Here is a 26,684-nt window from a genome sequence, read left to right on the forward strand (position 1 = left end):
AAAGTCAGATGCTCAAATGACTGAGCCACCCAGGCACCCCTCAAATTTTTTTGTTATAAAATATTGGAAATCTTGGGGGAGCAATTAGGTAGGAAAGGGTGAGTGAGTGGGCATGTTTATTAGTATATTGAAATAATTTAGAAAATCGTAGCACAGTTATGTGATAAGCCGTGGATTGTTACATTTAGGGCTCAGTATACCACTATGATTCATGACCACTTTCAGAGACTTTGTTTATATTTGGTACTTCCATGAAATGTTCAAACACTTGACTTGCCCTTCTTTTCCCTGTAGTTGTTACATTGTATGCTACTCTAGGAGGTCCGGCTATTGTTCATGGATTGAATGAAACAGAGGTGACCAACATCATTACCAGTAAAGAACTCTTGCAAACAAAGTTGAAGGTGAGGACTGCAGTTATTTTGTAACTGTCCGAAACCTGAGAATTTTCAGTGTCTTGGGCTCTAATGCTGATGCTGTTATGACCTTTCAAATCCTGAATATCTTTGTAAACTTTTAGGAATATCATACTTTATTCCTTTCCTTTAGAAAAAGTAGATTTTGCCTGTATTTATGTATAAGTAGTGCATAGAGTTTCAGAGTGATTGGTAAGTATAATATATATGCCCGTGTCTAAGGGGAAGGGGTCATAACTTTCATTGTGTTCCTTTGTGTTCTAGTCTATTTTCAGTAAATTTCTAATTTTGAAAGGTTGTTTCTAAACTAGTAACTCGTTTTATATCGGAAGCATTGGGTCATTATGAGGTTTTAGAATTTTTTTAAGGAAAAAGACTTTATGAAACTATAGGAGAAAAGGGGTTTAAGTCTCTAGATGACTTCCTGTGAAAACAGTAATGTCTGCCCTTTTTTTTTTTTAAGTTTATTTATTTATTTTGAGAGAGAGAGAGAGAGCACTCTCAAGAATATGAACGGGGTAGGGGCAGAGAGAGAGAGAGAGAGAGAGAGAGAGAGAGAAGATCCCAAGCAGGCTCCATGCTGTCAGCACAGAGCCCGATGTGGGGCTCAGTCTTCTGACCCCGAGATCATGACCTGAACCCATGTCAAGAGTCAGACAGTTAACCGACGCCCCTGGTGATTTTTTTTTTTAAAATTTATTTATTTATTTTGAAAGAGAAAGAGAAAACCAGTGGGGGAGGGGCAGAGTGAGAAGGGGACAGAGGATCTGAAGCCGGCTCTGAGCCCGATGTGGGGCTCAACCTCACGAACTGAACCGTGAGATCATGACCTGTGCCCAGAAGTCAGATGCTTAACCACCTGAGCCACCCAGGCGCCCTTTTTTTTTTTTTTTTTTTATTTAAAAAAAAAAAATTTTTTTTTTTTAACGTTTATTTATTTTTGAGACAGAGAGAGACAGAGAATGAACAGGGGAGGGGCAGAGAGAGAGGGACACAGAATCTGAAGCAGGCTCCAGGCTCTGAGCTGTCAGCACAGAGCCCAACGCAGGGCTCGAACTCACGGACCGTGAGATCATGACCTGAGCTGAAGTCAGACGCCCAACTGACCAAGCCACCCAGGTGCCCCAGGCGCCCTTTTTATATGCAGGTTTGTAAGTGAATCCCCCCATCTTTGTTAGCCTCTTGAAAACATGCGGGGCGGTGGCTGCTCCATTGTTCCCGAGGCCTGTGTTTACACGCCTATTTTGTAAGGAAATGACTTTGTTGATTAGGATTGTACCAAAGAACAGGGTACACAGTAAGTCTAATGCCATAAAATAGCAATGTAAATTTCCGACCGGTATTTCTCCATCTGAAGGAAGTGGTATTCATACCAGTGCACCCCCTCACCCTTTTTAACGTTTATTTATTTTTGAGACAGAGAGAGGTAGAGCATGAACGGGGGAGGGTCAGAGAGAGAGGGAGACACAGAATCGGAAGCAGGCTCCAGGCTCTGGGCCATCATCAGCCCAGAGCCCGACGCGGGGCTTGAACTCACGGACCGTGAGATCGTGACCTGAGCTGAAGTCGGACGCTTAACCGACTGAGCCACCCAGGTGCCCCCCCCCCCCCCCCCCCCGCCACCCTTTTTTGGAGGCAAGAAATGAATAATTCTGTGACTGCGGTGAACTACTTTTCTCGTGTCCTGGACTGGCTCTAAGCTGTTTGCTGACGAACAGTGAAGAACGTGAGGCACGTTTGTGTTTTTCCAGGATATAGTTTCTTTAGTCCCACGCCTGCGGCACATCATCACCGTGGACGGGAAGCCACCGACCTGGTCCGAATTCCCCAAGGGCGTCATCGTGCACACCATGGCCGCGGTGCAGGCCCTCGGAGCCAAGGCGAGCGCAGGTACGGCACACCCCCGCCAGGTCCCTCCCGGGGTTCTGCAGCGGCTGTGCTCTCCTGAGTCGTTCCAGACCCTGAAGTCAGGTCAGGGACAAACCCACTTCCTAAACTGTCACTTTGGGAAGTACGGCCACTCTACATCTACTGTTTTCTGCCCTTTGAAGAAAGGTTTCAGGAAGAACCCACACATTAATTTATTTGTATTCTAAAAAGTAGTACGTATTTGAGATTAGTTGGAAAGACTTTTATGTTCTACAGGTTTCCCGTTTCTTTTTTCTGATAGTTTTGAGTGGTTTGAAGTTAGTTTCGTAAATAGTGGCGTCAAACCAGTGCTATGTGAATTATGTGTAAGTATGAGCAGATGGCTGGAGTGGCTAATCCTGGATTCCCCGCTTTCTTTCCCGGCTCAGACTCTCCCTCTTCCTTGCAGAGGGAATGTCTTCTCATCCTCTAGCTGGAACACGTGGGCATGGTGATGCTGGAGGTTCCCACTCTCAGTGTCAGAAAGTGTTAGCGTATTGGGATTTGGGAATATCACAGAAGCTGCTACGATGCCGGGACTGGATTTCCTTTGTAGCTGGAAACATAGTGCTTATTTAGATGTAAGCACTCAGCTGTGGAATGGGAATAGGGCTGTGCTGACATTAGTGTTGAGCATATGGAATTTTCAGTGCTAGTGGGACATTCAGTGTAGCACTTTTTTTAAATCTTTATTTTTGAGAGAGAGAGACAGAGTGGGAGCAGGGAGGGGGCAGAGAGAGGGAGAGACACAGAATCCGAAGCAGGCTCCAGGCTCTGAGCTGTCAGCACAGAGCCCATCGCGAGGCTTGAACTCACAGACCACGAGATCATGACCTGAGCCGAAGTTGGATGCTTAACCTACTGAGCCACCCGGGCGCCCCTCAGTGTCGATCTTTAGTGGGGGTATGGCATATACTCTGGAGCTAAGTTTGGAGTTAAGAGATTCAGAGGCCAGAAGCACTTAGGTTTTAATCGTAGCTGTGGAAGTACGTGAGGTCACCCACAGAGAATGGTGCCTCTGAAAGCAGCAGAGCGTTGGTCAGAGAAGAGGGAAGAAACCATGCTGTGTGGTTCCTGGAATCCAAGCGAAAGGAGCCCATCCTTTCGGAGTCGCCAGCGGGAGTCAGCGGGAGTCAGGTGACACTGGGGGACTGCAGGAGGACCGCCTCACAGCAGTTCGTAGGACGCGGTGGTGATGGAGGACGGTGCCTGGGATGAAGGGCTGAGTGGCAGGCTAGGAAGGTGGGACTGGAACGAAGACCGTTGTCATGAGATCTGTGTGCGCATGTTGGAGAGGAAGGGTTCACTGGTGAACACGTTTAAAATCGCTTCCCCCCCACTCACTGAAGAGGTCCACCTGTCGGGGGCTTCCAGGATTAACCCAGGCAGTGCCATCCGTGACCCGCTTCTCGTTGTCTTTCTGCTGTCTGCTCTGCTGGACGTTGGCTGCTGTCCTTAGCTTGTGCCCAAGGAGGACACGGTCTCTTAATCCAGGACTCGGACTGTAGCCAAGTCAGCTTGGCTTCACCATGTGAGGCCGAGAACATTGTTTAGCAACCACCCTTATTTCTTAGTTGAATTGCTGGAATAGCCGTTTGTGTCCCTACTGCCCTTCGTCCCTTTCTCAAGTTGGGTAGCCGCGTAGCAGCCACAGGTGATGACGAACTGCTGTTTGAAACGTCATTGTTTTCTACGCCGGAGTGAAATCCAAAGTCTTGAGTGAGGCCTTGAAGGCTTTGCATGATATGGTCCTGGCTGTGACTTCAGCTTCCTTTCCTGCTGTTTTTCCTCTTACTCACTGGTCTTTACATATGCCAATCACATTGCTACCTCAGGGCCTTCGCTCTTGCCTGTTTTCTGCTTGAAACATTCTTCTCCCAATTCCAGGGTTTCCATGGCTCCCTTCCTCACTGCACTCAAGTCTTTACTAAAATGCCAACTTGACAGGAAAGTTTTTCTTGACTTTTCCATCTAAATTGCTTCTCCTGTCATCTCACCTAGTCTTGCTGTGTTTTTCTTTGTAGCTCTTATGACATTATAGATTTATGATTTGTTTATATTCTATATTTCCTTTATGTGAGGGGACTTGATCTGTTTTGCTGACCTAGTTGTTGAATCGAGTTGACAAACATGATTATGGAAAAAATTGGTTAATATGGCTAAATTTCTCAGAAGTGTGTGTTTTTTTTCCTCCAATGCAGAAAACAAACCTCATAGCAAACCAGGGCCCTTAGATATTGCAGTAATCATGTATACAAGTGGATCCACGGGACTTCCAAAGGGAGTCATGATCTCCCACAGCAACATTATTGCTGGTATAACTGGGATGGCGGAAAGGATTCCAAGGCTGGGGTAAGTCATAGTAAATGTGGTTGTACCTGTTGTTAAATTAACATTTGTGTCGTTTAGCAGTATATGGTAGTAGTAGTTCTTTTAGTCTCTCAGAGTCTGTTCACAGTTGGCATTTCCTTCAAAAAAAAAAAAAAAAAAAGGCAGGACACTTAATTACAAAACAGTTACAATTGTGAGGTTTAAAATACAGTTTTACATACAATATCCTTGTTAATATTTACTTTTCACTTTAAAAGTGTGAATTTTAAGTGACTCAAATCCGTTCATGTGAATTATCTTAATCCGTTGATAGTATTGCCACTAGAGTCATTTTTATACCTAAACAGGTGTGATTCAGGTGGACAGATAACTTCATAGATTCCAGGAAATGTTTATTGAGCTTCATTCAGCCTCTGATTTTTCTTCTTAAGAGCAATTCCAGCACTAACGGGCAGGGTGGGCGTGCCGTGGGAAGAGACTGGCGGAGGAGCCCAGATGGGACCGTGAGGGCTTGTCTGGCAGTGGGCGAACGACTGATCTGGTGTGTAGTCATGGCTGGATGTTTCTGATGCCCTTGTGCACAGAAATTACGCTCATGCCAGTTACTGTGGAATTGAATTTAGGGATGGAGAGAGAAGTTTCTCTTATGAATGGATCCCTTTTAGAAAGAATTCAGAGCAGCAGTTCTCTGGGTTAGTCTTAGTTTGCCCTTCATGTTTTTGGAGGTGGGGGCAGTTCTTGAAATAGATACACATACGTACACGTTTTCTTGTGCATGGTAGAATTTCTTATTTGTAAATAACTCGCAAAACAGGAGTCTCTTCTGTAAAACTGCTGGCCAACAGCTGTGGATTCTGTTTGAACTCTTCCGTTTGGGAGCCCACCAGCTTTAAAGACCATTTCCTTTTCGGATGATTTCCCCGGCCCTTCGAGAGAACCCTTCTTTTGGCCCCAGCCTTCATTTCTTCTCTCCTAGCATGTGGCTCCTGCAGCACTCCTAATTAGTGAGTGCCTTCAAGTAGGACCCGAGACGAGCCTCCTCCTTAGTGTCTGCCTCCTGGGGTTTAGGCTGAGCTGTGGTTCTCCCCCTCTGCGCCCCCGCCCTCCCTGCACACCCCGCACACCCCAAGTGTGTGTCTGCCGCCCCCCTCCCCCGCATGTACACACGCACACATTCTCACTCTCCCTTTCTCCGCACACAGGCTCCCTTTTGCAGTCGCTTCCTGCAGAGCTGGCCTCTGACGGTTGCTTTTATATCCCCTTGTCTTTCAGAGAGGAAGATGTTTACATTGGGTATCTGCCCCTGGCCCACGTGTTAGAATTAAGTGCCGAGCTTGTGTGTCTTTCTCACGGATGCCGCATCGGCTACTCTTCACCACAGACGTTAGCAGATCAGGTAATTTAAATGTCGGTGACTTTAGATACTAACAAATTTCTTGAACACATTTCCTCCCATCCTTGTGACAGTATGTTGCAAAGGTGACAGTTAATCAGTTAATCACTTGCCTTTTAAGTTCTTTATACAATGAATGAGTTAAAATGGTGAATTTATAATAATTGACTTTTTGGTCTGAGAATTCCACTGTAAGGATCACTTTATAGAGATCGCTTTTTCTTTCTGTAGTCTTCAAAAATAAAGAAAGGAAGCAAAGGGGATACAACCATGTTGAAACCAACACTGATGGCGGCTGTTCCGGTAAGAATTGACCATTAATCAACGTTGAGCACTGAACAAGCGTCCTCTGCTACAGAATGTAAATGCTACTGGGAAAGACACTGTTGACGAGGCAGTTTCTGTGCGACTCATTACTTCTTGATTATTTACGTCGCCTTATGCGCTACAGGATTTATTCTGTAGTCTTTTTTTTTTTTTTTTAGCTTTATTCATTGATTTAAATTTACTAAACACTCAACTTAGTTCCAGCTTCCCTATGATATTATCAGCTCCTTTTCCTAAATAAGCTTCTTACTCAGATCATTTTCATGATATGTCTGCTATGAGTAGAAACCTGAAGCCCAGTGGGAGATAGGGGGGAAGGTGTGATATCCTTCTCCTCAAAGCCAATTGTGTCATTGCCTTCCTGAGACAGGAGGTCTGGCCTAGTCACTGGAAAAAGGGACAAAGAAGTTGGTGCAACTTTGAATTAATTACCTGAGAAGCGCTTTGCATCCCAATATACCAGGCATGGGGAGGGGTCTGGGAATGAGAGGAGTAGAAATGGGTAGCAAGGAATTTTCTGTCTCCTTAATGTAAGATTTATGTGGCTTCTGATTTTGTCTCAAAGTGTTGGGATTGTTCCAAACACTTGAGTGCTCCCAGCCAGCAAAGTTAACATAGTTACCACGGTATAAATGACCAGTAGTTTGATAGTCTCTAGAGGTGAGGGGTTTCCTTGGTGTAGTATTTTACTTTTTAGTTCATGTATTAGTTCATATAAAATTAAATATAATTTAAAACTGTAGAGGAAAAGCCATTTCAAGTCATTACAGTATACTGCATAGTGATAGGCCTAGCGAGCAAAATGCAGTGCAGAGAAGGAAAATTTCCTGCGTGTAGCATTAAAAGACAATCAACTGGGACGCCTGGGTGGCTCAGTTGGGTAAGCGTCTGACTCTTGGTTTCGGCTCAGGTCATGATCTCACGGTTCACAGGGAGAGCCCTGTGTCGGGCTCTGCACTCACAGCACAGAGCCTGCTTGGGATTCTCTCCCTATCTTTCTCTGCCCCTCCCCTCCCCTCTCTCTTTCTAATAAATAAACTTAAAAAAAAAAAAAAAAAAAAAGGGACCATCAACCAACCAAAATAACCCTATGGTCCCCCCCTTTTTTAAAAATTTTTAACTTTTATTTATTTTTGAGAGAGCGTACAAGTGAGGGAGGGGCAGAGCGAGGGGGAGACACAGAATCTGAAGCAGGCTCCAGGCTCTGAGCCATCAGCACAGAGCCTGACGCAGGATTCGAACCCACGAACCGTAGGATCATGACCTGAGCTGAAGTTGGACACTTAACTGACTTGAGCCAGCCAGGCACCCCAACCCTATGATCCTTTTATCAGCAAAGTGAGGCTGTATTTTTATAAGTTAAGGTATGAGAATTTAAGAAACCATTTCATATAGTTGTTCATTTATTTAGTTCGTTTATTTTCCAAAATAAGACAGTTGCTTATTTTATTTATTTATTAAAAAAATTTTTTTTTAATGTTTATTTATTTTTGAGAGAGACAGAGACAGAATGTGAGTGGGCTAGGGGCACAGAGAGAGGGAGATGCAGAATCCAAAGCAAGCTCCAGGCTCCGAGCTGTCAACACAGAGCCTGACGCAGCGCTTGAACTCATAAGCTGTGAGATCGTGACCTGAGCCGAAGTTGGACGCTCAACCGACTGGGCCACCCAGGTGCCCTGACAGTTGCTTATTTTATAAGCAAGGCAATATAAAAATCAGTAATGATAACATTACTGCCCTAAGGCTTTTCTTTTTTCTTTTAACTACTCCTATGAGCATCTAGGTATATTTGTGCTATGAAAAATTATTTTTATAGAAACCTAAGTTTTAAACTAGTTGTGGCTCTATTTTAAAAGTTTGTTCCTCTTAGAATATAGGTTTTTTTTTTTTCTTTTTTTTTTTTTTTCTTTATTTTTGGGACAGAGAGAGACAGAGCATGAACGGGGGAGGGGCAGAGAGAGAGGGAGACACAGAATCGGAAACAGGCTCCAGGCTCTGAGCCATCAGCCCAGAGCCCGACGCGGGGCTCGAACTCACGGACCGCAAGATCGTGACCTGGCTGAAGTCGGACGCTTAACCGACTGCGCCACCCAGGCGCCCCTAGAATATAGGTTTTAAAATGCCTCAGTACTGATAGAAATATTTATCTGTTGTGAAGATGTAATATATAAGACACCTGATAGCATTATTGATTATATTAACTCATTTTTATATATCTAGGAAATCATGGATCGGATTTACAAAAATGTCATGAATAAAGTGAATGAAATGAGTAGTTTCCAGCGCAATCTGTTTATTCTGGCCTATAATTACAAAATGGAGCAGATTTCAAAAGGGCATGGCACCCCTCTGTGTGACAGGTAAGTAGACTCCCCCTCTCTTTGGTAACTTATCATTTTTTCTTATTACTAGCCCAGTTAATTGAGACAGTTGTAAGAAATTTGTTTTAAAAAGTCAAAGGGACTATAAAACACCATCTTGCATAAGAATATGAGCAATTAAAAATATTGCAATATTATTTGAAAAAATGTTTCATTTACAGTTTTCCTGTGTTTAATAGCGTGCTTCTGCAGCGCCTGGGAGGCTCAGTCACTTTAGCATCTGACTCTTGAGTTTGGCTCAGGTCATGATCTCTTGGTTCAGGAGATCGAGCCCCGTGTCCAGCTCTGCGCTGGCTGTGGAGCCTGCTTGGGATTCTCTCTCTGCCTCTGTCCTCTCTCTGTCTCTGTCCCTCTCTCTCTGCCTCTGTCCTCTCTCTGTCTCTGTCCCTCTCTCTCTGCCTCTCCCCCATTCTCCCTCCCTCCCTCCCTCTGTCCTTTTCTCTTTGCCTCTCTCCCATTGTCTGTCCCTCTCTCTCCCTCCCTCCCTCCACACGCCCCTCCCCCTGCCTCTCCCCCATTCTCTCTCTCTAAGTAAATAAACTTAAAAAAAAATGTGTGCTTTTATTTGTTGTTGACACATTATGTGGTATGTGATTTTAGTTGAGAAATAGTTTCTCTTTGCTTTTAAATTTATTTCAATGTGAATATAAAATGGCAACCAAATATGAGTAAATGTTTTGTGTTTAAAGTGTTAAATGACAGGTTTTACCACCAGCCTTATTATTTGTTATTTTGTTTTTGTAGTGCTAATAGATTTAAGTAGATTTAATTGTAAATAATTTAGAAATTAGAACACAAAGGATGACATTTAACTTTTTAAAATCTATTTATTTTTTATTTTTATTTGAGAGAGAGAGAGAGAGAGAGCAAGCAGTGGAGGAGGAGAGAGAGAGAGAGACAATCTTATGCAGGCCCAACACTCAGAGTGGAGCCTGTTATGGGACTTGATCCCATGACCCTGGGATCATGAACTGAGCTGAAATCAAGAGTCAGACGTTTAACTGACTGAGCCACCCATGCGCCCCAACATTTAATTTGTTTTTATGAGAATATTAATATAGTTTTCAGATACTCCACCTTATTTAAAACTTTGGCTTTTTTTCCTGCCTTATTTTAGCTTTTTTCTTAGTGGGATATATAACCTACTTTGTAAAGCCTGTTAACATACATATGTGTATGTATGTATATGTATGTATATATATATATATATATATATATATATATATATATATATATATATGTATATACACATGTATACATGTATAACATAACTGGAAATTTTATTTATTATTATTTTTTAATGTTTATTATTGAAGGAGAGAGAGCATGAGCTGGGGAGGGGCAGAGAGAGAGGGAGATACAGAATTCAAAGCAGGCTCTAGGCTCTGGGCTGTCAGCACAGAGCCCGATGTGGGGCTCGAACTCACGAACTGTGAGATCATGACCTGAGCCGAAGTTGGACACTCAAGTGACTGAGCCCCCCAGGTGCCCCAAAGCCTGTTAATACTTTTTAAATGATTGCTGCTTAGTCTTCACCTTTTCCAGAGTTATATTTAAAAAAAAAAAAAAAAAAAAAAGCCCTTCTCTTTTTCTGATAAAGATTAGCAAGTAATCTTTTTATTAGTATCTTTCCAGAAATATTTTAATTAGATATTTGAATTTTATTTTTTTTAATTTAGCAGACATTTTTTTTTTCATTCATTCATTCATTGTAGACAGCACGCAGTTGGGGGAGAAGGTCAGAGACAGTGAGCAAGAAAGAATCTTAAGCAGACTCCATGCTCAGCATGGAGCCTGGAGCCCGACACGTGGCTGGACCCCATGACCGTGGGATTGTGACCTGAGCCAAAATCAAGAGACACTCAACCAACTGAGCCTCCCAGGCGTGCCCCATTAATTTAGCAGACATCTTAAAAACAATAAACACTTCAGAATCCAGTGAAATTTTTAAAAAGAGTTAGGTCATTCAAATATGTACACATTTCTAATGAAAAGCAAAAAATAATTTGCTTTTTTAAAAAATTTTTTTAAAGTTTATTTTTGAGAGAGAGAGCACGGGCAGGGGAGGGGCAGAGAGAGGGACACAGAATCGGAAGCAGGCTCCAGGCTCTGAGCTGTCAGCACTGAGCCCAAGGTGGGGCTCGAACCCACAAACCGCGAGATCAAGACCTGAGCCGAAGTCGGATGCTTAACCAACTGCACCTGGGTGGCTCCGTTGGTTAAGCATCTGACTTCGGCTCAGGTCTTCATCTCCCTGTTCGTGGGTTCGATCCCCACATCGGGCTCTGTGCTGACAGCTCAGAGCCTGGAGCCTGCTTCCGATTCTGTGTCCCCCTCTCTTTCTGCCCCTCCTCTGCTCACACTCTGTCTCTCAAAAATAAACTAAATGTGAATGCTAAATTAAAAGCATTGTGTTAAGATCCAACAGGATTATTCAGTATTAATATATATATTATAGAATATAAAACTAATTGCTCTGGCCATAAGCAAGGGTTTGCCATCACTATACAAAGTTAAACCTGACAATTTTGAATTCAAACATTACTTGAAAAGTTAAGAGAAAAGTCATTATGTTCTTTACTTGGTGGTTGAACTTACAAGAGTTAGGATTTAGGTAGTGGGTCAGAGAATCTCCCGAATGGGTGGTGTGGCCTTGGGTGAGCCTGACTCTCAGAGTCAGGAGATCACTTTGGAAAATCCCGCTCAGCTTTAAAATCCTGTGATTCTCTGCTTATTTATTTTTATTTTTATTTGTTGCAAGGTTTATTTTTCGAAAAGTTCGAGGCTTGCTAGGTGGAAACATTCGGCTTCTGTTGTGTGGAGGCGCTCCACTTTCTGCAACCACACAGCGGTTCATGAACATCTGTTTCTGCTGTCCCGTGGGGCAGGGGTACGGACTCACCGAATCTTCTGGTGCAGGAACGATTACGGAAGGTTGGTGTTATCAATGCCTGGTGTGGCCGGCAGAGGCTGGGTGCAGCCCCAGGCACCATGTGGTGGGGGTTGTTTTGGGCAGTGTATCCGATGAGAGCGGTTAAGGTATCTGTGTGCAGGACGATGGTGATTATTGATACGGTATTCAGACTGTATCAGCTACACCTAGTAGTCAGTAGTTGAAGGAATTTTTCCTGTTAGACTACAATGTGTCCTTTAAAAACTACTTAGCGTTCTGGAAAAGAAGTTGTAGTAACAAGCATTGTCTTTATTATATACATTTATTTTCTTATAGCAGGCAAGAAGTTTCTTTTTGTGTAGAAAAATTGCCATGTTTTGTAGAGTTGTTTAGGTGTGTATATTAAGGCTTAAACTCAGAAGTGGTTTATGGGCGTGGTCTGTGTGAGAGGGAAACTAGATTCAGTTCTAGAAAATATAATTTCCAGGGTATGAGAATATAAATTCCAGGGTAATTTCTGTGTCCTGGTGACGTGGTTGAAGAGGTGATCCACTATCCAAGTAGGTGATGAATCCCAAAGTGCTTTATGTGTCTGTCCCTTTTATGGAGGGAAGTTACTTTGCTTCTCACTACTAGCAAAAGCTGCTTTGCATTTTCTAGGTGCTCACAGATACTCAAGCTTTTAACTGATCATTTTCCCCTACTTAGCTGAGTTGTTTCAGTGGTCCATTCTTATGGCAGGTTTATCTGGCATTACTTCTGTATTTTCCTGTTTTCAGTGATATTTTCTGTATTTTGGAAGCTACTTCTAAGTCTCATTTTGCAGGAAATAAACAAGCAACCTTAAATATGTGCATATATGCTTCCTTTCTTCTGAGGATCCTTACGTCTTCTGTTTTTAAGATTCACGTTGAATGTGATTAATTGGTTACAGTTTATGGTGTAAAGAAAACAACCTGTAAAGTATTAAAGATAAGCCTTTTATTTCTGATATTTGCCCCTGAGAAGGGCACATAACACAGTAGCAATTCACAGTAATGGTGTGTGCTTTTCCCAGATCCTTGCAAGCCAACCTCGATCTCCAGCCTGGTCTCTGAACTCTCACTGCATGAATTTAAACAGATGATAGCGTATGCTGATTCGGGGAGGCTCTCTCTGAAATAGTGATGGGTGGGAGGGAGAAGGTAGGAGAGGTTATTTGTACTACAAAGCCATCAGGTCTAATAAGAAAGCAGAATAGGTGTAAACCATCGTGAGCCATCATCCTTTACAGAGCGGGGCTCTAGACTCAGGAAGCAGACAGCCACTGCGGGGAGTGGAGTGAGCCCCGAGGTAAGAGAATACACGATGGGTGTAAGGAAGGAGTCTGGGGGACCTGGATCAGGCGTGGCCGTCTCAAGGGGCCACACTTGCTGCTGGGGATGTGGACCCTGTTTCTCCTGGAGATCCCACACTTCTGTGTAAAATGTCCTGGATTTTCAAATGTCCATAACCAGTTCAGAATCAAAACACAGAACAAGGCCACACGGCTTGTGGTTTACCAGTTCGTGACTCCTGCTTTTAAAGAGTCCCTGGGGATGTGAAAGCTTTGGGATAAGTCATCACTTTTGGTAATTCAGAAAAATGAAACTGTTTATTTACCACTGTAGTCAAATACTTTTTTTTTTTTTTTCATTTGTGTCTTTAGTATGGGACTACAATACTGGCCGAGTGGGAGCACCATTAGTTTGCTGTGAAATCAAACTGAAGAACTGGGAGGAAGGTAAATAGTCTGTTGTCCCCACAGAGCGTTCGCTGGTGTCATTTTCGACTTTAAAATGGGAATTGTGCATCATTTTCGTCCTTATTCTAGAATATAAAAGTATCCACGAGTGCTCGTGTCTTTTGTGATAGAACTGCTCTATCGGGATCCATGCAAATGTGTTTCTTTTTCTTGTTTCAAGGATGATTCTGAAGGAATAGAATTGTTTTCATTTTGCTTATTGTCTTACTGCATAAATGCAAATAAGAATTATAGCAAAAACTTGAGAAATCTGCTTAATGAATAATGTCCATAAATTAGGAATGATCATAAGTGTATTGTATGGAAGCAAAATCATGAAGTGTAGTCTATGAAACGGAAGATTTGTACATTTTTTTTTTCTTCCTTTTCCCCTGAGGACTTCAATCTAGAGTCATCAGAAGGAAAGTTTTACTGTAATTTCATAAAAATCTGTTGCTTATACCATTTAAATACTAATCACTTTTTATTTTTTATTTATTAAAAAAAATTTTTTTTCAATGTTTATTTTTGACAGAGAGAGAGAGACAGAGCTTGAGCAGGGGAGGGACAGAGAGACAGGGAGACTCAGAATCCGAAGCAGGCTCCAGGCTGTCAGCACAGAGCCCTATGTGGGTCTTGAACTCACGAACTGTGAGATCGTGACCTGAGCCAAAGTTGAATGCTTAACCGACAGAGCCACCCAGGCACCCCAATACTAGTCACTTTTTAAAAAAATTATTTGTTTCAGTTAATGTGTATACATTTTCACTGATTGGATTAGATGCACTTTTCTTTTATTCAAAGTAAAGATTCTGAGGGTTAGATGCCATTATCCGATTATCTTTTAGCAGAATTAGTGAAAATGTTCAATAAATTTAAACTTGGAATCATTCTGAAATTATCTGTAAGGCATAAATCTTTTTTTTTTTTTAATTTTTTTTTTCAACGTTTATTTATTTTTGGGACAGAGAGAGACAGAGCATGAATGGGCGAGGGGCAGAGAGAGAGGGAGACACAGAATTGGAAACAGGCTCCAGGCTCTGAGCCACCAGCCCAGAGCCCGATGCGGGGCTCGAACTCACGGACCACGAGATCGTGACCTGGCTGAAGTCGGACGCTTAACCGACTGCGCCACCGAGGCGCCCCAGGCATAAATCTTTTAAATACAGTGTAATTTTGATTTTATACAGAGAGATATTTATTAAATATGTGATTTAATACTTTCATCAGATGTATAAGAATCTCTACAGAATCCCTAAAGGATTTACCTGTGTAGTCTAGGTAATTATTTAATACCGCAAGTGTTGGATTTTTCGGTGTAATTTTTTTTCTTGGACCAGTGGTTTTAAGTGCAGAAGTGCTTATGGTTAAGCAACTGAAAATTTGTACCTAGTTCTGTATTAATGGGTTTTGCTCATTCATGCTGTCTGCCTTACTTCTTTTGGGAAACTCTTTGGATTGAAATCAGATGTTCCCCATTTAGACACTCATAGTTTCAAATTTTCACATGATGGGCATAGGGATAAAAATGTTGAATTAACTCTAAATTATTTGTGTTTTCTAGGTGGATACTTTAATACCGATAAACCACACCCCAGGGGTGAAATTCTTATTGGCGGTCAAAATGTCACAATGGGATACTACAAAAATGAAGCAAAAACAAAAGCTGATTTCTTTGAGGATGAAAATGGACAGAGGTGGCTCTGTACTGGAGATGTTGGGGAGTTTGACCCTGATGGTTGTTTAAAGATTATTGGTGAGCTATCTCATTTTTTTTTTTTTTTCCCCCTGATAGTGGACGTTTTGGAAATGGTTTTACAAAAGAGATAACTGTTTATTTAGGGAAGCTGTTCAATAATACAAGAATGTATCTTTCTGCAGTGTTGATACGGTCTATTGTATCATCCCTGGAATATAAAATTTTATACTAGGGACTGTGTGGGAGTTTTAAGGCTTGACATTTTAGAAGGTCTCAGTCTGTTCAATAGCAGTGGTATTTTGAATTATTAGATAACTCTCAAAGAATCAAATTCTTAGTAGGAAATATTTATTTTTTGTGCATTCTTTGCTGTTTAGAGGTTATTGGACAGGGCTCTCTCCTGTTGGAATGGTGTCATGGCCTTGCCTGTGAGGAAGGCCTGGCAGTTCGAGTATTGACCCCCCCCCCGGGGCAAAAAATAGCTCCCCGTCTTTCCTCTTACATTCTTTTTCTCTTTTTTTTTTTTTTTTTCAACGTTTATTTATTTTTGGGACAGAGAGAGATAGAGCATGAACGGGGGAGGGTCAGAGAGAGGGAGACACAGAATCGGAAGCAGGCTCCAGGCTCTGAGCTGCCAGCACAGAGCCCGACGCGGGGCTCGAACTCACGGACCGCGAGATCGTGACCTGGCTGAAGTCGGACGCTTAACCGACTGTGCCACCCAGGCGCCCCACATTCTTTTTCTCTTAATAGCATTTCTGTTCCAGTCATGCTACCTAGAAACCTGGGAGGAGATGAGACTCTTCAGTCAACTCCTCGTATCTTACCCACACCCTACTGATGTGTCATGTGAAACATGCCTCAAGACCATTCTCTTCGTTCTCTGTGCCCTCTTCCTATGATCAGGCTTACACCTTCTGTCACCTCGTTGTAAGAAATTCCTCTCTGTTGACGTTGACATCCCTCCTGAAACGCACCCTCTCACACACACACACATACTGTGTGATTCCTCAGCACTGATCTCACTGGGCCACATTGCTGCTAGGGGCTCAGTTCGGTGTACCTCTGTTAACGGAGCCCCAGTTCGCCTCCACCTCCATCACTGGCTGTGTCCGCCCCGTCTGTGTTCTTTACCAGTGCTCTTCTACTTGGTGACCGTCCGGTCTTCCCTCAGGACTCCGCTCAGGCCTCACTTGTAGGCATTCTTTCCAAAGCAGCAGGTTGGGGAGGCTTGACACTTCACCACTGCCATACTGTCCTGACGTGATGTGTCCCTGCTCACGCTGCTCTCCAGACCAGTGTGTGAGCCTTCAGATGGCGCTGAGAAGTCTTTACCTTCCTGGTGTTAACTGGTCCCAGACACATGCCTGTTCGGCAGAACTTACCTGAGGCCCTGATGACGGGGTCCCTTGTCAGAAGCTGATTTTCTTTTTTGGAAGAATTTATTTAAAACTACAAACATGAAGGTCTAATTTTACTATGTACCTTTAATTTTAGCGTAACTTATTGTAATGACCTTAATTGATAGCACATGACTTCGGGAATGGCCAGTATTCATAGGTATGACTGTTACTATCTCTCATGTGCTCCCCTCCCCAGATCGTAAAAAGGACCTTGTGAAACTCCAGGCAGGAGAATATGTTTCTCTTGGGAAGGTAGAGGCAGCTTTGAAGAATCTCTCACTCATAGATAACATTTGTGCATACGCAAACAGGTAAGAAAGTAGAACTCCTGCTACTTTTGCTCAAAACGTTTGTGTGCCTTTGGCATTTCCTTCCTCGATGAATCTTCTTTGCCAGATTATACTAAGAACTCTCCCTTCTTATCTGTTGTCTCTGGGAAAGGCCTCTTCTCAGCGCAATGTAGACACTAACTGATCCCTCCCTTGTGGTGCGTCTCCTCCTCGTCTTTCTCTGTGTCCCTGTTTCCTGCTCTGTACCTCACTGCGGTGTCCTGGCTGGTAGGGAGGTGAGGAAAATCACGTCCTCCTTCCTGCCACCTTGGTACCCCCAGCTACCTGTCCCCGGCACAGGGAAGCTTCCCAGAACCAGTCAGAGGAAAGGGGGGTGAAGAAGGAAGTTGGAGGAACAGAGTCATCAAGCCACACTCCGCTCAGCACTTACAATCCTGCTCTAAACCTGGGCCTGCTTGGGACCCGGGCCGGGCCGAGGGCTTCTGCCTTAAGCTATGTTAAGCTGTGGCTGAACACATAGCATCTCTAGTCCGTGATGATAATAGAGGCAGCTGGGAAGGAGAGCTTAAAGTTAAAAATCCCAGAAGTGTATTCTTGGGAAATGTGCCGGAATCTCAGACTGGCACTGCGGTGTTCTGGGGGAAAATTATTCTCCGCTGTTCGCGATCAGCTACTTTGCGGGCAGCCTAGGAACCACACCACAGCAGTTGATAAAGTGGTGATTATGAAAAAATTAAAATCTGCTGTCAGAAGAACCAACTTAGAAACTTTAGAGATTTTAAAGATTTACTTCACTGAATTATAAATTATTCTGCCCTTTAATTAGCTATGAGGTAACTTCTTTAGCCATGCTACAGTTCTGGATTTTATGTGTGTGATAGTAATCAGACCGCCCTTCTCTCCCTGGCACACTGCTTGCCATTCCGTAGTGCCATGGGCAGGCCACCTAAGGCTCTGTCACCAAATGCTCATGATAACAAAAGAAAAAAATACAACCACATTACTTTGATTTGCTCCCAGATTTCTTTAGACACAACTTTTTTTTTTAATGTTTATTTTTGAGAGCGAGCACAAGTGGGGGAGGGGCAGAGAGAGAGGGAGACACAGAATCTGAAACAGGCTCCAGGCTCCGAGCTGGCAGCACAGAGCCTGATGCGGGGCTTGAACTCACGAACTGCAAGGTCATGACCTGAGCCGAAGTCGGACGATGAACCCACTGAGCCACCCAGACGCCCCATCTTTAGATCTAACTTCAAATTTACATTAGCTTTTATTTTTGTTTAGCCAGTTGATGTGAATGACAAACTTTTTTAAAAGCAGATTTTTCTAATACTTGTAATTTTCTTTTAAGAGATGTATCCACAGAACTATTGGTAACAGTTACACATATTTGAAATTTGTCATCAAGTGTCAGATTAAGGTGTGCTTAGCAGTGAGCTCTGTCAGAGCCTGGAGCCCATGGCGAATCAGGCAGTCGCGGTGGCCGTCGCTTGAAACGAGTGGGCTAGTACCAAACACGCCTCGTGTGTGTCCTTTGGAGTAGTCCCGGGCTGATTGCAGCCACGTCTGTGTCGTTGGTAAGCACGGTGCCTCAGCCACGTTGTCCTTCGTGTATCGCAGTTACCATTCCTACGTCATTGGATTTGTCGTGCCAAATCAAAAGGAACTAACGGAACTCGCCCGGAAGAAGGGACTTCAGGGGACGTGGGAGGAGCTGTGCAACAGCTGTGAAATGGAGAACGAGGTGCTCAAAGTGCTTTCCGAAGCTGCTGTTTCAGGTGAGTGAGTGGTAGCCGGACCCTGAGGCCTGAGAGGAGAGAGCGCTTGAATTTATTACGTAGGCTCTTGTATCGCAGGCCCGGTGATGGACGCCGATTCCTGGTGTTTCCCTGCCGTTGGGTGGAGGCACATGCTGGTCAGGCCTGCATCCAGGCGTGTCCACAGGGCTCGCGTCACCTGCTCCCGTGGCTCGTGTGCATGAGTCGGAATGTCCTGGCCTCTGCAGCTTCTGTCTTCTGGGTTGGCCCTTGCTCTCTTACCTCAGCTGTTTCCTGGCCACCCTGGCCCACCCTGAACTGTCCAAGGCTCTCTTCTTGCATTTTCTACACTGTTAGTGTACTGGGAGCTGCTGATACGGATAGGTCCTGTACCATGTGTGTGTGTGTGTGTGTGTGTGTGTGTGTGTGTGTGTGTGTGTGTGTTGGGGGGCTGCAACGAGACTGGGACATCTGGGTTGTTCTGCTTTGGGTTGGTAATGAATAATGCTGCTCTGAACATTCAGGTGCAGGTTTTGTGTGGCCATGCTCCCTTCTGGGAAGATACATCGGGGTGGAGTTGCTAGGCCTGTGTTAACTTTATGTTGAACCTTTTGAGGAAGTACCAGACTGTTTACCAGAATACTTTTTTCCAAGTATTTCCCAAACCGTTTTCTAAAATGGTGACATCCTCTCACCATTCCCATCAGTGTCGGCTTCCGGTTTCCCCACAGCCTCGCAACACTTGTTAGTTACTGTTCATCCTTTGGCTTCTAGCCATCCTACTGGGTATGAAGTATGGGGTCTTGTGGTTTTGATTTATATTTTCCTGGTGGCTAATGATGTTGAGCATCTTTTCTTGTATTTAGTAGCCATTGTATATCTTCTAGAGAAATATCTATTCAGATCCTTTGCCCATTTAAAAAAAAATTTTTTTTAAGTTTATTTATTCTTGAGAGAGAGAGACAGAGCATGAGTGGGGGAGGGGCAGAGAGAGAGGAGGAGACACAGAATCCAAAGCAGGCTCCAGGCTCCGCCCTGTCAGCACAGAGCCCGACTCAGGGCTTGAACTCACAAACTGCGAGATCATGACCTGAGCCGAAGCTGGACTTTGCCCATTTTTTAAATAGGATTGCCTTTTTATTATTGAGTTGTACAAGTTCTTTATATATTCCAGACACAACGCTGTAACCTGATAAGAAATTTGTAAATATTTTTTCCCATTCTGTGGGCTGTATTTTTACTTTTTTTAATGTTAATTTATTTTGAGAGAGAGACAGAGACAGAGACAGAGAAAACAAGTGGAGGAGGGGCAAAGAGAGGGAGACAGAGAATACAAAGCAGGCTCCAGGCTCTGAGCTGTCAGCACAGAGCCCGACGTGGAGCTTCAACCCACAAATTGTGAGATCATGACCTGAGCCGAAATCAAGAGTAGGACGCTTAAGGGACTGAGCTACCCAGGCATCCGTCCCTGTGTTTTTACTTTCTTTCATGGTATCCTTTGAAGTAGAAGAGCTTTAATGTTGAAGGATACATTTTCCCCCCTTCTGTTGCTTGTGCTTCTGGTGCCACATGTGAGAAACCACTGCCTAACTCAAATGACAGTCCCGTGTTTCATTCTAAGAGCTTTAGTTTCAGCTCTTACTTTTAGCTCTTACTGGATCCACCTGAGTTCATTTTTATGTGATGTGAAGAAGGGATCCAACCTCATTCTTAAGTAAAATGCTCTGTCTTCTGAATTAGTAGGTTATAGAGACAGAGACTTACTGTGGAGACTTGGTTTCTGAGATCTTTGGGGGCCGACGAGGCAAAGCTGGGAATCCATAAGGGCAGACTGCCTCAGCTCTGCTCCTACGGCCTTTCAGTGGACCGAATTAGACCCACTGTTTATCTGGGACAGTTTTCCTCCCATAAAGCAGGCTGATTATGGACTTAATCATATGTACAAAACATCTTCAACCCGTAGACTAGCGTTCAACTGAATAACTGGGAACTCGGATGTAGCCTGGTCGATACATAAAATGGACCTTCCCAGTCCGCGACTTGTCAGCCTGGCCCCCGTGTACATCTCCTTAGAGCTTAGTTGATTTCTAAGCAAGGACAGTAACAAAGAGTCCCCCCTGATGTGCTACGTCCGCCCTGCACACAACTGAAAACATCAGCCTTTTCTGCAGAAGAGGGTACACACTGTGTGAGTGATTTTTACTCTTCTTGTCTTCTGTGATATCCTGTCACTTAAATTTTTTTAATGTTTTTACTTATTTTTGAGAGAGAGAGAGAGAGAGACAGAGCACGAGTGGGGGAGGGGCAGAGAGAGAGGGAGACAGAATCCCAAGCAGGCTCCAGGCTCTAAGCTGTCAGCACAGAGCCCGACACGGGGTCTGAACCCACAAACCACAAGATTGTGACTTGAGCCGAAGTGGGACGCTCAACCAACTGAGTCACCCAGGGGCCCCTCCTGTAACTTAAATACAATGATACAAAGTTTTTTAATGTCTGTTATGACAGAGAATAAGAAGGAAGAAAATATAAATAGTTGCTTTAACATATGTACAGACACAAAATAAAAAAGGACTATTCGCATTACAGCGCTTGTTCCTCCGACGGGTCACGTAGCTGTAGCTGCATTTATTTTCCTGAGTGGAGGCTATCACTACACATGACATAATCTCGAGTCAAGGCACAGAGTCCAGTACCGAGCATTTCGAGATTGAAAAGCTTAAACGTGGTCTCCAGTGTGTGCTTTTTAGTCTCTCCCACATCTCCGGAGTGCCAGACTCCTCTGCCCCTTGAGTCCTGAGGTCTGGGCCCGGCTGCTTTTGCTAACAGTGGTTTTCCCTCTAGCAAAGCACTCTTGAAATAGTTGGTTTTTTTTTTTTTTTTTTACTTTAAAGTTTTTTTTTAAGTTTATTTATTTATTTTGACAGAAAGAGAGAGGGAGAGAGAGAGAGAGAGAGAGAGAGAGAGAGAGCAAACAGAGGAGGGACAGAGAGAGAGGGAGAGAGAACCCCAGGCAGGTTCTGCCCTGTTAGCGCAGAGCCTGATGTGGGGCTTGAACTCAAACTGCGAGATCATGACCTAAGCTGAAATTAAGAGTCGGACACTTAACTGACTGAGCCACCCAAGTGCCCCACTGTTGTAGGACTTTTACCTCAATGCCCGAGGTTCGTTGTCCCGCTGCTTTGAAGAATGAAGAAGTGGGCACTGAATGAGCAGCAGGAGGAAGTTGACTGGGGGTGAGATCAGAAAGGAAGAATGGCAGGAAAGCCGCCTTCACAGAGAGGACATCGGAAAGTGAATGGCCGCGACTGTCGGCGAGGGTCCTCGTTTTATAACGTTCTGGTCACCGCCCCCCTCTCAGGTCCTACCCTTGCTGGCTGGATAAGTCAAGGTGCTGCATTGTCCAGTTCTGATTGGCCCGATTCCACTGTGTGAGGGGTGGTCTGTGGGCACATCTTTTCCTTACGGGTCATACCTAAAAGTAAGTCTGCTACTTACTTTTTAGTCAGGTCTTGAGTCGGATTCCTGAGGGGAACCTGAGGGGGAGCCGGTGGGGTCTGTTACATTCTTAAGCGGAACCTTAACGCCTGAGGGGGTTTGCTGTGTTCAGACACTCCCAACATTGTTCCAGAAGATGTGTTTTCTTCCCTACTGGGGGACCTCAGGTCCTAATCTTTCCTTCTCTGCCTACTGAATCCTACCCAGCTTCTCCTGTTGTACCACTCCTGAAATAGTTGTAATCTTCCAAGAAGAAAACCTTGGTATGTCAGTGTTTATGTTTACAAGTTAAAATGAGTATCTCTTTTGCTCCCAAGGCACTTACCCGTCTTCAATTTAGTGAGCGAGTAAGCGTGTATTTACCCGTTTACCTCTTTATCCTTGTTAGATTGTAATACCACTTGAGAACAGAAACTATCTTTGTATTAAAAAAAAAATTTTTTTTTTCAACGTTTATTTATTATTGAGAGACAGAGACAGAGCATGAGCAGGGCAGGGGCACAGAGGGGGGAGACACAGAATGTGAAGCAGGCTCCAGGCTCCGAGCTGTCGGCACAGAACCCTACACGGGGCTCCAACCCATGAACTGTGAGATCATGACCTGAGCTGTTAGCACAGAGCCCGACCCACAAAGTGCAAGATCATGAACTGAACAGAAGTCAGATGCTTAACTGACTGAGCCACCCACGCACCCCGTTTTTTGTATTTTTTAAAGCGTGCTTAGTAAAGCGCTTTACGCGGTATTTTTTCAATGGATATTTATTTGTTGAATGAATGCTGAAAAATAAACCCTTCTTATTAAAGAGACATATTCCTTCAAAACAACATCTCCCTGATTTCCCTCCCTGTCCCCATCCCTCCCTTTCCTTCCCCATCCCTCTCTCCCTCTCCAGCCCTCTGCTATTGAGACTCTCCTGGGTATCCAACAGTGTGTTAGGAACACGATAGCGAGCAGACATTGTGTCCTCATAGCTGCTGCTGAATATGCTGACAAGGTTCAATGACAGGGTCCTCTTCAAACTTTATTAGTTAAAGTGATTATGCTCTTCACAGTAAACTCGAAACAAATAGGTGTGCGACGTTTGCTTTTTTCCTTAATCCTCCATCTTAGGCCCCAGAGGTGCCCATTTTATGGTTTGGTGTGTATCCTTCTCGTCCTGAATATCTACCTGTGTAACATTTGTCTAGTATTAAAAAAAAATTACCTATTTTTAGCCTAACGATATATTGCACGTATCTTTACACACCCATGCCATATAGATCTAACTCATTTTTAATGACTGAATTATATTCCATTTTATTCCATTTTATGCCTATTATATTCCATTTTTTGTTTTTGTTTTTGACGTGGGGCTTGATCTCATGATTGTGAGTTGTGAGATCCTGACCTAAGCTGAAATCCGACGGTTAACTGACTGAGCCACCCAGGCGCCCAATGTGCCTATATCTTAACTTAATCCAACTCGTTCTGTTGGCGGTCAGGTAGATTTTTTAAATGGCTTTTTGCTATTACAGTTCTCGTTCGTATCTATTTTTTGTTTATTTGTTTCTTTGTACTTCTAGCCTTTTTTGAGGCATGGATTATCACGAGCGAGGTTCGTGGGATGTTGGGTGTTCACCAAAGATTGGGGAAGTTACACTGTTCGCTAAGAATCATAATTGCACATTTTTCATGCCTTTGCATTTATGTTTTATTTTTTTCTTTTCCACCATCTCAGCAAGTCTAGAAAAATTTGAAATTCCAGTAAAAATTCGTTTGAGCCCTGAACCGTGGACCCCCGAAACTGGCCTGGTGACAGACGCCTTCAAGCTGAAACGCAAAGAGCTTAAAACACATTACCAGGCGGACATTGAGCGAATGTATGGAAGAAAGTAGTTCTTCTCTCTCAGCACGGTTTGCTACAGGGAGCTCAGATCAAATAGGAAAATACTTGAAGCGCGTGTCTCCAGCTGTGAGGCAAACCCCATTCTTCGTATTAAAGCCTAAACTGTTACTTCTCATGACGTCGCCATTTTTACTGACAGGATTAGTAAAACATTGAGACAGCAAACTGGTGTCTGCCTCTTCTTTCTTGCCCCTTTCCAACTTACCACCTAGGACTGCACTTGTCAGCATGAGGACTTTCCGAATCATTTTGGGGAACGGTGATTTTAAAACCTCAAGTTTTTAAACATGATTTATATGTTCTGTATAATGTTGAGTTTGTAACTTTTTAAAGTTTGGATGTATAGAGGGATAAATAGGAAATATAAGAATTGGTTATTTGGGGGGCTTTTTTACTTACAGTATTTAAAAATGCAAGGGTATGGATGTGAAATTATGTAAATTCAGACGCTTATGAATCAAATCATTGTTGAACAAAAGATTTGTTGCTGTGTAATTATTGTCTTGTATGCATTTGAGAGAAATAAATATACCCACGCTTATGTTTTGAGAAATTGAGACCTTGTGAATATGTGCCTGGCAGCGTCTTCTTTATGTATTTATTTTTTATTAGGGAAACAATGCAGTTTGGTTGGTGCTGCATGAAACGAAATAGCACTAGGGCGTTAGGTTCAGTAGCAAAGAAGAAAACACGGCAGATGTAGCACCAGTGGATAATTAGCGTCCAGTAGCTTATGCTCAGAATGTTCGGGGTCTTCTAGGTAGCTTCGAAAATAGGAAGATATCTTAGCTGGGTTTTTTTGTTTTTGTTTTTTTTTAAGAGTTGGAAGCAATCCTAGAAATTGGGGTGGAATTTAAAACACAAAGCATAGAAACCTATTCTTTATTTCATCGACCATATGTACGCTGAGTTGTCTGTATTTACAGCACATCAATCCTGGGAGATTATTCTGTCCACTTCTGGACTTTGAGTCGAGATGTGTAATCCTGTCTCATTGCAAAATTAGGATGTTTTTTCTCTTGATAGTTTGCACTGGTTGTGTGTGTGTGTGTGTGTGTGTGTGTGTGTGTGTGTGTGTGTGTGTCTGTCTGTCTGTCGGCAGCTTATTAAAAAAGCACCTTACCCTTCCTGTGAGACAGAAACTGAGAACATGTGGAATGCTTCTGATCCTGGCATTCGGACTAAGATACAGGAGAATTTAATTCACTTTATACCGAGGTGACTTAAGATTTAATTTGTAGGTGTTTTATGTTACTGTAGGAGTTATTTATGATTCCAAAAACACTGCTTGTATGATAACATAGTAAGTCTTTTCGTGTGTGTTGCTTGCCTAGTGTTATTTGAGCATTTATCAAGAGTAATATTGCACCCACAAAGGAAGAGGTGTTCAAGACTTAAAAAAAACATAGGTACCATGTTTTTGTTTTTTTTTTTTAATGTTATATTGGTTATTTTCTTGTTTCTCAGTTACTTTAGGCATCAAAGACCAAGAAAAAAGAAGAAAAAGTTCTGAACGTAGATCTGTGTAGCATAGTGGGAGTGTTGAGACCCAGGGCCATGTAGCTTTTGGTCATGTCACATACACGTCATGTTTGGAGATACTGCAATACGGTGTTGTGTTTTGAACTTTTTTCTTGTATTTGTGTCTATTTGTATTATGTTTGGAGTGCATTTCTCCTTGTCATAGTTTAAATTTTCATAAAGTTTGGGAAAATTGCCAAGAAGTTAAACCATGAAAGAAATGAAATGGAACATATCAGGATGTTGGGAATCTAAAAATGAAAGGGTGGGTGGAGAATTTTTTTCTGATGCTTGATCTTTAGTATTATTGTTTGCTTTCAAATGACTTGAAGTTGTATTTAGAAAAAAAGGTTCAGTGCTTCAAAGGAGAGAGAACAATATAATTGTGACTTGAAACAGCTTCAGGTGAATGTGCAGCTTACCCCTGATTCAGAATAAAAGTTGTTTCTTTTCGGAAGCATCGATGAAGCCTGGTTTAATCTGCATCTACTTCCATTTTTCTTCCGTTTTTTGTGATTCCTTTGAATCCTAAAATCCCAGATGCCGGGTGTCATGCCACAGCAGAATGTGAAATTAAGTGAGGAGAATCCACTTTCAAACAAATGACTCTGTGATATATTTTAAAAATGATATATTTTAATATCACCCTTTCAAAAAGAAGCAGTTGGTGTAAAAACCAAAACAAAAACCCAACAACGAAAATTTTGTTACAGAAAATACCGGCTTAGCCAAAAGATGCCTGGGGAGAAAAACTTTGAAGAATTTCAAAATAAGTTGCTAAATCCAATACATCTGAAAATAGACCATAGACCCTAAAAGAATGATTCCAAAGAACTTGTTTTCTGGAAGGAAGTTACAACAGAATTCTTCAGCCTTTCCTGTTACAGTAAGTGGAGGGGTTTCTAGAGGGCAGATTTGTGGCTAACTCCACTCTTCTCTGGCCCGGCCTCCGCAACCTCTCCTGCTGGGATTTTTCAGCTGCAATTCAACAGGTTTTTACTGACAACAGAACAAAACTGAAAGTGGCCTCTACTTTATGAGTACTGCTTGTTTTTAAATAATGGATCTGATACCCATGGTGTTCTCTAAAGCTTGCAATTTTTCCAGCCATGTTTAAAAAAAAGATTATCCTGGGATAACTTTTTGCTGGTCAAATCACAACATTTTACAGTTTTTAAGCAGTTACTCCCTGTGATCCAACTTTAAAACGACAAAAAAAAAT

The 26,684-nt window shown here is 43.0% G+C and overlaps 1 protein-coding gene across 8 annotated transcripts in view; it reads left to right on the forward strand.

Moving 5' to 3' along the window:
* ACSL3 (acyl-CoA synthetase long chain family member 3) overlaps window positions 1-25,919 on the forward strand; it is a 76,974-nt gene extending 51,055 nt beyond the window's left edge. For 7 of the 8 annotated variants that reach the window (XM_045481448.1, XM_045481446.1, XM_045481451.1 and 4 more), the window contains 12 exons: window positions 295-404; window positions 2,168-2,306; window positions 4,526-4,676; window positions 5,928-6,051; window positions 6,280-6,351; window positions 8,596-8,735; window positions 11,518-11,690; window positions 13,337-13,411; window positions 14,976-15,167; window positions 16,710-16,824; window positions 18,424-18,581; window positions 23,774-25,919. In XM_045481448.1, the coding sequence (XP_045337404.1) occupies window positions 295-404; window positions 2,168-2,306; window positions 4,526-4,676; window positions 5,928-6,051; window positions 6,280-6,351; window positions 8,596-8,735; window positions 11,518-11,690; window positions 13,337-13,411; window positions 14,976-15,167; window positions 16,710-16,824; window positions 18,424-18,581; window positions 23,774-23,931 (1,607 nt within the window). In that variant the 3' untranslated portion in view covers window positions 23,932-25,919. Of the gene's footprint in view, window positions 1-294; window positions 405-2,167; window positions 2,307-4,525; window positions 4,677-5,927; window positions 6,052-6,279; window positions 6,352-8,595; window positions 8,736-11,517; window positions 11,691-13,336; window positions 13,412-14,975; window positions 15,613-15,844; window positions 16,825-18,423; window positions 18,582-23,773 lie in introns of those variants that run through there. The other variant, XR_006713188.1, reaches the window with a different exon arrangement.
* Window positions 25,920-26,684: the final 765 nt, after the last annotated feature.

The sequence above is a fragment of the Leopardus geoffroyi genome, chromosome C1, assembly GCF_018350155.1.
Source record: "Leopardus geoffroyi isolate Oge1 chromosome C1, O.geoffroyi_Oge1_pat1.0, whole genome shotgun sequence".
NCBI classification, from domain to species: domain Eukaryota; kingdom Metazoa; phylum Chordata; class Mammalia; order Carnivora; family Felidae; genus Leopardus; species Leopardus geoffroyi.